General features: G+C 36.2%; 1 protein-coding gene across 3 annotated transcripts in view; it reads right to left on the reverse strand.

The window, feature by feature from the left end:
* Positions 1-12,897, reverse strand: part of PARP11 (poly (ADP-ribose) polymerase family, member 11) — a 35,863-nt gene that overhangs the window by 15,526 nt on the left and 7,440 nt on the right. For 2 of the 3 annotated variants that reach the window (XM_012732241.1, XM_004692855.2), the window contains exon 2: positions 408-536. In XM_012732241.1, the coding sequence (XP_012587695.1) occupies positions 408-432 (25 nt within the window). In that variant the 5' untranslated portion in view covers positions 433-536. Of the gene's footprint in view, positions 1-407; positions 537-2,035; positions 2,142-12,897 lie in introns of all 3 variants that reach the window. The other variant, XM_012732240.1, reaches the window with a different exon arrangement.

Raw genomic sequence — 12,897 nt, forward strand, 5'->3', positions numbered from 1 at the left:
TTATCATTGCTTCAGAGTTGTTGTGAGGATAAGAAAAAATTTATGTATAAGACCTAATCTAATACTGGCTGACAGAAGGCATTTAATATGGGCTTGTTATCTTTTTCTCTTTGTTACCAAATCAGACGTGGAGTTGTTCAGAGGTACTGAGAGCAACTCACGGCCCCGTCACCCTCAGCACACACTGCCAATACATACTGCTTCTTCTACATAAAATATTGTGAAGACCTGGGGGAAGAAAAGGGAAAGGACTCGAAGAAATTTCTAACTTTCCTTTTTGTGAAGCTAGCTGATTTCCTTCAAGTTTGATTTCTTCCAGCTCTGCATTCACATTCATCAAATCCATCAGCAAGTTGGTGCCCAGTGAATCTAAATTCCCCTCTGCCATATGCAAGGAAAGGAGGTACCTGAAACATGTGCCACTTCCCACATTCCGCCAAGTAAAACCAGCCCCACTGGGTATCTGATGTGTCCATCTCAGCCATCTCGCTGTCTGTTGTTTGGGGTAAGAATTCTTCTGCTTTATGAAACATTTCCTGAAAAGCCAGAAAGAGGTAAAGGGGACAATATTTTTCTTAGTAAGTAGCACACTTTTTATAAACATTTTTTCTTCTTACAAACAACTGTATTCTAAGTGTCTTTTCCACAGTGTCGCTTTTAAAGATACCACTTTATCTTGCATCTTGGCTCTGAAGATACACATTTTACAATGTCAAACATGACTGCTCAACAAATAAGACCAATAATGACATGCTTTGCCAGGATTTATCACTGTCTACAACCATTTGGGTAAACTAGATCAACATCTATAAGCACTTGAGCTTCTAGATACAGTGCCGTGAAATTTTCATTTTAAATGTTCGTGCATTTGGTCAAGAAGATCCAGGCCATCACAACTAGACTAGACGAAATATACCTCATTTCTGTTTCAAACACTTTTCACTTACTGGTATGAAAAGATGTTTACAATACTTGATGTTTGGTAGAAAGGGTTATAAAAATCAGAAATAGTATGATCCCATTTTCATAAAAAAAAGTGTCCATATATGCCTACATGGATGTATGTGAATCCAAACGTGTACACACACACACATGTACATGTGCACACACAGAAAGAAGTCTTCAGGATAAACACCTATCAAAGTTTTTTCCTGAATGTTAGGATGATAGAAATAGTAGTGATAATAGTAACCCTATGAGGCTTTTCCAGTTGCCAAATGCTGTTGTAAGCACTGGAGAGATAACTCATTCAGGCCTCACAATAACCCTGTAAGACTGGTACTGTATTCTCCCAAACTTGCAAATGAGGAAAACAAGGCGCAGAGAAACCACGCAATTGGGAAGGCAGGACTCAAATCCAAGTCTGTCCTGAGGTGCAATGGCTTATATACGTCTTCATCCATGATTCTGTGATTTCAGCTGTATCAGGTAGAGCTCACTCATCTTTGAAAAGTCTTTAACACTTGTGGGTGGAGATTATCCCGGAAAGGCAGTCATCAGAAAAGGGGCAAAAAGAAGATAGTCAAAGATTACATTTTACCTGGGTTGCACTTCATTCTATAAGGACTTTTTAAATTATTTGTTCGATTTACACATCTAATACATGAAAACATTCTACTGACCAACATCAGAACACTCAAGAAAAAGCTACTGACTTTATTGCCTCCTTGCCATTCTTGGTACTTTTCAACCCTCCTTCTTAGGGTTGACCAATCATCAGCCTATTGTATCTTTCAGATTTTTCTGTGTTTAATCACAGACACATATGGTTATTTGTTTAAAATTTGATTTTCTATATCTCTGACCTTCTTACAAAGAATAGTCCGACTTGGATAACTCAAAAAACATTGGCTTTCAATTTCATTATTTGAAATGTCCATTCATGTTTTTAAAAGCTATGTAACCTGGCATGAGTTTCCATTACCATGTCTAGGCTACGGTTTTCTCTTTATAAAATGCCAATTACATGCTCCTTGCTTATCAGATTGTTGTCTGAAATGAATGAGGCAGTGTGGTAAAATACCAAGTACTGTACCTGAGCAGTGAAAGGGCCTTGTTATTTTCTAGGTTTGGAAACTCTCTCCAAGGAATGCTTTGTAATTATTTTCTGGACTTTTCCTTCATGTTTTAGTGTTGATTGGCTGCTAAGAAATAAAAAATTGATCAGCCTAGGCTCAAGAGCTTCACTTTTAGGATCTACAATTTGCATATTTTACCCACATAATAAAGGCAATGATTTAAACTTAAGACCAGTTGTACAGGCTAAATATGTACAGCTCCTGCTCTTTCTTTCTATTCTTTACATAAAAAAGAAAACAAGAATGACCAGAATCTAGTTTTTCTCATAAAAATAACTAGATAATTTGGAAAGATGAATTTGAAGCTGATAACTATTAGCCCTATGAGGTCTATCTTTTCTCTAGTAGAAAAGGGAATGGAAAGTAGGAAAGTGCCCATTATATAAATGCATGCAACATGTGTGTGCTTTGCTGCATCTCGCTCTCTCCAACGTCACACCTGGAACAAGTTCACAGATAACTGTTCACAAAGTTCTCGCAGAACTTCTTGTAATGCACAGCTTCGGGTGGACCCAGGTAGGTCCATCTTGTATTCTGCCCGTTACAGAGGTCTGCACTGCACACAGGTCCCACCAGCACACATTCCTAGAGCACTTCAAAATTTACACTTTTCCTATTTATTTACTTACTTGTTTATTTATTTATATTTTACATATTTGTTCATTTTTGTACAACATATGCTTGCAGGCTTTCTCCTCTCAGGTGTAGTTCCCATAAAATTCTCCCCACCGATTTCACCCATGAGCCATCACCACAGTCCATTGTGCTCTGCCCTCCCCTGCTCTGATTCTTCCACCTCCTTCTCCCTACAGAATGTCTCTGATCTATAGTTGTCTGCTAATTTTTTATATTATTATTGTAGAAACTCTTTCAACTTGCACTGTTTTATTCTCCCACAACCCAAAGTGCAGGAGAAGTCAGTGGATGGGGGGAGGTAGCAGAAAAATACAATTATTTTGCCTACAATTAGAAAGCTAGCAGTACAAAGAAGAATAAAAACACCCCAGGCAATGGCATCAGTTCTTCCCTAAGCTGCCGACCCCCATTGCCTCATTTTCTTATACAGACAGTTGTTCATTCTCTACTGTTCCCAAAGCTTAATTTAATTGCTTTGCTTCACAGATGCCATAGATTTCTTTCCAACATTCATTTCATAAGACTAAATCTTACAGTTTTCTCTCATAAGTTTCCCTCCAAAAAATAGCTATTCTGTATCTTTAGGCTCAAAGGGTAAGTCAAATTTAAGTTAATGATTTTGAATTTTTTTTTTTTATAATTGTAGTAATAATGATGGTAGGTTAGGACACATCTGTAAGCAATAAGGAGGAAGGTATGTGAGTTGTTGTCATGGATTAAGCAATTAATAAATGTAAGCTGTGTGGATTAGTTCAGCCACAATGACACACTCTGCCTTGATCTTCCTTTTTAAGTGGCAGGTAATAACACTTCCTGCAAATCAAGCTGTGAAGAACAAAAGCTTATTTCAAGTAGCAAAGCACTTCATAAATTTTCAAGTGCAATGGCATGAATTCTGATGGAATATGTCTACAATGCTATCTATTCCAAAGACAATCTTTAGGGAATTTGGGAACAGATTGAAATATCAAATTAAAAGGGTTTGTGGAAGAGGAGTTGAAAGTCTAAATTATGGTTTATCTGAGGGAAATGATGCCATCTTCCAGCTGAGTTAAAAGCTTTCCGCTAAGTATATTACAATCACCAACTAATTATTTTGCTAGTAATGTGGAATCCTTGAGTAAATCATATTTGGTAGTAAAAACTTCTTTCTTTCTCATACAAAGGAGATCTAAAATTTGATACTAAAAACTTAAAAACAGCAGAACTTTTGGAATGACAGATCTAAGTGCTCAGTGCACCTTCTCCTATCAAAACAACATTTAACATTATCTTAACTTTTTAAATCATTTAAAGCCTCTGGAAATTTTCCTAGAGGCACCAGCTCTGTTTATGGACAATCTACTTCTAGTGTGTAGTGAAGAGGACAGGGGCTCCCTCTCCCTTCAGCTCCCAGTCTGGGGTGAGTTTCACTCTAGAAGAGACAGACTGAAGGTGGTTTCTCATCCTCTTCAGCCCAGAGGTGCAGCAGCTCGATTCGGGACAGGCAACACCAACTCCTTTCCCTAGCCCAAGCCCTGCTTCCTAGATGGAAGCTCTAGTCCCTGCCTAACAGGCTGAGAATGCTGGGCCCTCTTCACCACCACCCCAGTTTGTTCAACTGAAATGCTCCACTCCTGGAAAAGTAGACCAGGGGTTGCCACCTCCACTGCCGCCCAGTGCCTACCCAAAGAGTGCAGTATCACTCTGGGAAAAGAGAACTCCTACCTCAGCTCTAGATGCAGTGTGACAGGGATCTACCCAGGGGAAAGTCACACCATAAGGAGAAAGAAGGCTGACTATTTGGAAGAGAGTAAAGAACTCCATGCCTAAGGGCATTATTGAACATAAATCTTAATAAAAAACAGTGAAGGTGCGGCAGAAGCTCTGATACATGTAGGATGGCAGAACAGGCAGACATACAGAGAACCAGGAATGATTAAGAAACCTCTCCTGGAATTTGTCAACCCTAGGGAGGTTGTGCACAAGCACTATGCTATATCTATCCAAGAATAATCAGAGGGTGTCTTGAGGGGGGCTTGAAAATATTCCCTCATCTGCGCACAGTCCCATCAAAACAAGATGGAAGTCTCACTGGCATAATAAGAGGCTTAAACACAACCCTTACCAGATGCTGACTGAACGAGAAGCTACTCTGACCAACAGCACGGGTGACTGCTATAAAGCCAGACTCAGTAGCATAGTCATTCTGGTAGCAGGGAAGGCTTTGTGCATGCCCATTTATCAAGGAGAGATCTTCCAAAATACTAGTACTTGGTTAAATGCAAAGCAAAGAAAAATCAATAAATAAAAAGTAAACTTCCAACTGTAACAGCTCCTTCCAAACCACCATACATATCAAAAGTTAAAGGTAAAGCTCTAACTGGCTCAAGGAATGTAAGTACAACTTTTGATAAATGGCCTATCCCAAACCAGAAATGATGTGGAATTAGTCAAACTAAAAGATAAAAATAAGAAGTGAAGGGGTAATGTGAATAAGAACATCAGAAGAACATTGTGAAGAAAATAGATTTTGTAGAACTAGCTTAGCAGTGTCACCAAACAAGCAAATGACCAAGGAAACAATAAACATGGCAGGGATTGGTATGCAGAGTTGCTCAAATAAATTATATAAAATTTTCAGTTTTAAAAATAATTCTGAGAAATTAACCAAAAAAAGAAGAAGAAGAAGAAAGAAAAGAAACTGGCTGATACAGAGAAAAAAACTGCCCTCGGAAGAGGTCTAGATTGTGAACATAGCAGACAAAGATTTCAAAATAGTTATTAAATATATGTTCAAAGAACTACATGAACCCATGACTAAGAGATTAAGGGAGGCAGGATGACAATGCATTATCAAACAGAGAATATTAATAGAGGAATAAAAATTATTAAAAAAAACAAAATGGAAATTCCAGAGCTGAAAAGTACAATAATGAAAATTAAAAAGTCAGATATAATCAATTTGAGCTGACAGAAAAAGAATCAACAAGTTTGAAAACAGATCAGTTAAGTTCATCTATGAGACTGATATTACTCTGATACATTGCCAGAAAAAGAGATCACAAGAGAAGAAAACCAGAAACTGACATCTTTATGAATGATGGGAGACAATGTCTTCAACAAAATATTGGCAAACTGAATTCAGGAACATATGAAAAGTATATGCTATGACCAAATGGGATTTTTCCCAGTAATGGAAGGTTGCTTTATCATATACAAAAAAATGATTAATGTAATATAACATTAATAGAGAGGGGGAAAGAGCCATCATTTTAGTACATGGAAAAAGAATCTGACAAAATCATTTTATCATTTCATGATAAAGATGGTCAGCACTTGGAGTGGAAGGGAACTTTCTCAAGCTGATAAAGAACATCTACAAAACATACCATAGTTCACATCACATTTACTGTTGAAAGATTTAATATGTTGTGGAAACAAAAGGAGGATGCTTGCTTTCATTACTTAACACTGTATCAGAGAATAGCCAGGGCAACTATCCAACAACAAGAAATGAATGCATCCAGACTGTTAAGGAGGGAATAAAACTCTATTCACAGATAACAAGATATTGTATAGAAAATTCTAAGGAATTCACTAGAGAGTAGGTTAAATGAGTTCAGCAACTTTTCAAGATAAAAGATCAAAATACCAAACTCAGTTCTATATCTATACATTAAAAATGAACATTCTGAAACTAAGCACCCAGGAAACAACTTATGTAAAACAACACTAAAAAGAGTAGCATGCAATTTTAGTGAAAGATGTACAAGATGTGGATAATGAAAACATCTTAACACAGGATGAAAGAAATTCTAAATACATTTTTTTAAACCCCACATTCTGGGTCATAAGAGTTGTTTAAGATGGCAATATGCCTTACAGTGACCTCAATTTGTACAGCCTCTACACAAACCCTCTCGAAATCTATTGACCTTTTTGCAGAAATTCATAAGATGGCCTTAAAATTCCTATGGAAATACAAAGTCTCAGAATAGACAAGCCATCTTGGAAAAGAACAAAGTCCGAGGAATTAATTTTCTGAGTTCAACATAATTCAAAGAAAGGGTAGAACTGGTGTGAGTTCAGACACAGATCAATGAAACAGAACTAAGAGTGCAGAAATGAAGCCTCACATTTATGGTCAACTGATTTTCAACAAAGGTGACAATTCAATGGAAAATAGAACTGTCTTTTCAACCAATAGTTTTGGGACAACTAGCTATTCTCATGAAGAAGAATGAAAATGCACACCTATCTCACATCATACACATAAGTAAAATCGTTCAGTCCCAACTCTGAGGGCTAAAGTTATAAAAGTTGAAGACAACAACATAGGAATAAATCTTTGTGATCTTGAGTTAAGCAGTGGTTTCTCTGACATGACACCAAAAGTATAAGCAACAAAGGAAAAAATGGATAAGTTAGACTACATAAAAAAACCTCTATGCTGTAAATAATAGAGAAAGTTCAAGACTTTCTCAAGAAAGTTCAAAGACTTTTGAAAAGTAAATTGAAGACAACTTAGCACAAGGGAGAGAAAATAATTGTAAATTATATATACATGGGCTTGTATCCAGAAAACATAAAGAATGCCAGTGTCTCAATATAAATGAGCAAATAACCCAATGGAAAATGGACAAAGGATTTGAATAGACAAACCACAAATGGCTAATAAACACATAAGAAAATGCTCGGATCATTAGTCATCAGACTATAAATCAAAACCACAATGAGATATCACTTCATTTATATTACATCAATTATATTAAAGAAGCTGATGCTTCATTTTTACATTCTCAGATGCAGTCTACCAGAGTTCTAGTAGTTCTATAGTCTCAGGAAGACATGGTTTGATTAGTCCTTCAGCCAGTCCAGATTATGGATGTGTAGCTGTATCTCACTCTAGTTTTAATTTGCACTTCCCTAATGAATGATAACACTGAGCATCATTTTATGTCCTTATATTTCAACCACTTGTCTTCTTCAGTGCAGTATCTGCTCAAATGTTTAGCTCAGATGTTATTGGATTGTTTCCATTGTATTTAATGGTTTCAGTTTTTAGTATATTCTGGGTATCTGACAATTGCCAGATATATATTTTATATAAAAAAATTCATCTGTAGCTGATTTTTCATTTTCCTAAAAGTATGTTTTGAACAGTATATGTTTTTAACTTTGTTGAGATTTGTCAACTTTTCTTTTATAAATTATGGCTTTGGACATATAATTAAGAAATCTTTACCTAATCAATGTTACAGATATTTCTCCTGTTTTCTCTTTGAAAATTAGTTCTCTCCTAGAAATTTATGAAAGTTAAAAAATTAAGCCATTTTTCATTAGCTTATATATGTGATGCAATGTATGGGCTGAAGTTCATTTTCGTGTGTGCAAATGGATATTCAATTACTCCAGTACTATTTTTGGATACAACGATCCTTTCTCTACTGAATCTACCTTTATAAAAAACATCTTACCCTGTTTTGAATTACTGTAATGACATACTGAATCTTTAAATTAGGTAGCGTCTGCTCTCCAAGTTTTCTTTGCAGAACTGCTTTGGCTAGTCTAGGTCCTTTAAATTTTTATTAGGATTGCAGTGAATGATCTATCTAGTGAGAACTGGCATCTTAACAACACTAAGTGTTCTCGTCCATGAATGACGTAAATCTCTTGACTGAATTTATTTGGACTTCAACATTTTTCAATAATGTTTATATGTTTTAGGGTACAAACCTTGCACATCATTATTCAAGGTTCACGATGAAATATTTTATATTTCTCATTCTATTGTAAATGGTATAAACAACATTTTAAATTTCAACTGCTAGTGCAGAGATACACTGCTACATATTTTTGCATACGGCTCTCAGGTATCCAGCAATACTCAGTTATTAGTCCTAGATCTTTGGCCATCCCGCCCGAATTTCAATGTACATCTGTCTGCAAACACACACACACACACACACACAACTTGACCTCTAGCATCTAGATGCTTGTTATTATTTTTCTCATCTTGTACTAGCTGCATCTCCAGTACAATGGTACATAATACAGTGGGCATCATTTCCTTATTCCTGATCTTATAAGAAAGGTATAGTCCTTCACTATGAAGTTTGATGTTATACACCATGTACTATTATATGCATGTACATACACATGTATGTATGTATTTTGTGATGGCCGTTTGTGTCAGAGGTATCCAAGATCACCTCAGTCTCACAGGAGTCATCACGTGGCCCAGAAGTTGTTTGACTCGTGTTCAGTTTATTTCAGTAAAAACACACAGAGGAAACTATGTACAAGCTTGCAAGTGTCTCCAAGTAGAATAACATGGTGTGCACTTAATTCTCCCAGCAACCATGTGAAACAAGTGCTAAGTGCTGCCAACCAAAAAAGCCCATCTGAGTCAGGTGTCCACCGTTTTTATTTATGTAAGGAAAGAGCACTCGTGTCACTGGCCTTACTGAAGCTCCAGACCTCCAGAAGGAAAAGAATGTGTGTACCACAAATCACACTGCCAGTGTGATCACAGCATGGCTCACGGTCTCAGGCATGTAATACCCTGATAATCCAAGCCATTCCAAGAGCTCAGTTTCCTGAAGCAGGAGAAGGACCGTCGTCACGGACAGACACAGATCTTTTTGGGGACGTACAAGGTTTGGGTAATCCATTTCCATATACTCCTATCTAATTGAGTGAGTTCTCTTCTAATCTTAGGCTGCTGTGAATTTTTATCAGGAATATATACTGAATTTTGTCAACTACTACTTCTGCATACACTGAAATGATCACATAGCTTTTCATTTTACTTTTTATATGATGAATTGCATTGATGGCTGTTCAAGTATTAAACCAACCTTGAATTTGGGGGATAAATGCTATTTGGTCATAATACACTAACCTTCTTATATACTGTTTAGTTCAATTTGCTAACATTTTGATTAGAAGTTTTTCACAGATGCTCGTTAGGAATATTGGTCTCTGATTTTCTTGTAATGTCTTTAACTTTGGTGTGTCTTTAACTTTCCTTTCAGTAAACAGTTTCATAGATGAGCTGTGAAGTTTTATCTTTTCTTCAATTTTCTGAAAATTTGTGCAATAGTTTTCTTTGTGCTATTTGCATTATTTATTTCTTCTAGTAGTTTGTCTTAAGAGAAGATATATCCATTTCACTTAATTTGTTATATTAATGGACAGTAAGTCATTTATAATCCCTTATTGTTTGCAGAATATGTAGACAATAATACTACTATCATTCTCAGAATAGCAGTTTGTATTTTCTATCTTTTCCCTGTTCTGTTTTATTAGAAGTTATTAACTATACTGATGCTCCCCAAAAAAGCAGTTTTCAGTTTCTACTTCAATGATTGCCACTCTAAATTTTATGTCCATGTTCCTGCTAGAGTTTAATTTTCTCTTGTTTCTAGCTTCTGAAAGAAGGAGCTGTGACCACTGATTTGTGGCACTTCTCCTTTTCCAATATAGGGATTAATTTAGTAATGAATTTCCCTCACTACTATTTAGTTGCATACCGCAGATTTAATATTTGTATTTCCACAGTTTCTATTTCTCCTTTTTATTTCCTTGACCAATGGGTTACTAAAGTGTATGTTACTTATTTACAAAATACTTGAGAATTTTACAGATCTTTTCATTTCATTTGATTAAATAACATACTTTATATGACTTGGAGTCTTCTAAATTTATTGCAATTTCTTAATGGCACAGTCTATGGCCCATCTTTTTAAATGGCCTCTGTGCAATTAGAAAAAAATGACTCTAGGTTATTTCCACACAAACAGTTTTGTCACATAACTGGTCAAAAGTCAAATTTGCCAAAGAGAAAAAAAGAATGATGACAAAAAGTGGGACATACAAAAGAATGTAAACATAATCAACAAAATTAAAAAGACTTTTTCCTGTGTGTATGGACTTGTGACAATACTGTACCAAGAACAGAATTTCTTGTCTGGATTGTACCTGCATACTTGTCTTCTAACTTTCGTTCATCACATACTATACAATTTTTATGTCCTTTGATATTCAAACTTGCTGGAAGTATGAAACTATAGTATAAAGTTAGGTCAAAGGTTATTATAACTAGAAGTTAACATATCAACTGGAAAGAGCTGGTTTCTTATTTCACTGGTGAAGAAATGAAACCAAGCTGATGACCAGGTCAAGGACATTAAAAGTTCCCTATTACATCAATGGAGAAAGGAAGCCAAGGAATGTGAAACCAAATTGTCAACCAGTTCTCTCTTTTGAAGAAATGAAACCACTCTGTCAACCACTACTTTTCTTTTTAATGGCAAAATTACTGCATGGCCAATCAGATATGCAATGAAAATGCTGGTGGTGAACATACTTGCAGCAAAACTGCTGGACAAGGGAAAAGCAAGTATTCAGCGGTTGTTGGGTATAAAGATCTATGAATGTTAATTAGCTCAAGGGCTGACAGTTTTGTTCAATTCCTCTATATCATTATTCACATCTATTTGTCTTGCCAATTATTCAAAGGAGTATTAAAATCACCAACTATCATGAGATTTATCTATTTCTCTTCACAGTTGCTAGTTTTGCTTCATGTATTCTGAAACTTTACTACTAGGTGTATAAATGTTAAGGATTGCTCCTAAATTAGCTGATCTTTTTATCTTTAGGAAATAATGTTCTTTATCCCTGATACTGCTTTTTTGTTTACACGGTCTGTGGAATATGGGTAAGCTGGCAATAGGTACGCTACGATGGTAACTGGGTTCCCATTATTCTCTCAACGAAAAATAAAATAAAGTCTACTTTAATACTAACACACCAGTCAAGCTTTCTCGTTACCAGTGTCAGTCCTTTATATCTCTTTCCATTTAGTTTTTTATTCTATTTGTGTTTATTCAAAGTGGGTTGACTAAGCAATTAATACTTGGTTGGTGCTTTTTAATCCAGTTTGGCAACATCTTTAAATTATGGTGTTTAGAGCATTTACATCAGTAAATTTTTATTAATGTAAAAATTACTAAATTACTAATTTACTAGTGTAAATTAGTATGATGTAAATGCTCTATTTCTTGTCCTTCTTAGCATTCTCAAATACAGACTTCAAGAATTAAGAAGTAATTCACAGGTATTTTCAAAGGAAAAAAACAATTGTTCACATACATTTTGTAAAGCTGAAATACAAGGTTAGTGGTGTTTCATGAAAATCTTTTTTTAAAGATTTATTTATTTATGCATACAACAGATGAGATATAGGTCAGAGGTGCAGGGGGTGAGAGGATTCACCAGAGACAGAGTGGGGAGCAGAACAGGCAGACTGACAAAAATACACTGCTGAGGGGAGCAGCAGCTATGTCAGGAGAGGGCTGCTGGGCCACATGCTGGCCAGGGATTGCACTCCTGCTGCAGTGGCTGGGGACAGCTTCACAGTGCTGCATTTTAACCCACTGTGCCACCAGGGAGGGCCGATAGTTTTTTCATTTAGACAATGATACTTCTATGAGCTGTGACATGGCTTTAAAAAGGTGTAATATCCAAAACTGAGAAACCATGAGCAAGGAAAGGTTCCTCTATATTACTTAAAGATGTTTTAAACATATGAAACAGTTAGAAGCCAAAAACATGCTTCCTGACTCAAGTTGAGTGTTGATAGAAATACTGAAAACTGACTATCATCAAATTTTGACTATTCAGAGTGTGTTCGCTCAGAGGCTGAGATACAAGAAATGGCAGCATTTGCAAGATTACTCTTCCCACTCAAGTTTATTAGCTGTTAAGGAAAAACAGCTCTGAAGTGAGTTTCTGAAATGAAAGATGAGATTTAAAAACAACATTTTTTTTTCATGATGCTGATAATGCCAATAAAGTCATCTTTGATTTGTAGAAGCCTGGAATATAGCTGAAATACATTTTTTTTAAAAGATTTATTTATTTATTTATTTATATAGAACTGGGGTACAGGCCAGAGATGCGGAGGGTGAGAGGATTCACCAGAGACAGAGCAGGGAGCAGAACAGGCAGAACAGCAGAACGAAGTACACTGCTGAGGGGAGCAGCGGGCGGGTCAGGAGAGGTCTGCCGCGCCATGTGGTCACCTCCGGGGCAGGCGGGAATCAAACTCATGCGGAAGTGGCTTACGCTTCTCAGTGCTGTGCTTTAACCCACTGCACCACAAGGGAGGGCCTGAAATGCATTTTAATATCTT

Source organism: Condylura cristata, unplaced genomic scaffold (assembly GCF_000260355.1).
Source record: "Condylura cristata isolate star-nosed mole 26May11 unplaced genomic scaffold, ConCri1.0 scaffold00034, whole genome shotgun sequence".
Lineage (NCBI taxonomy): Eukaryota > Metazoa > Chordata > Mammalia > Eulipotyphla > Talpidae > Condylura > Condylura cristata.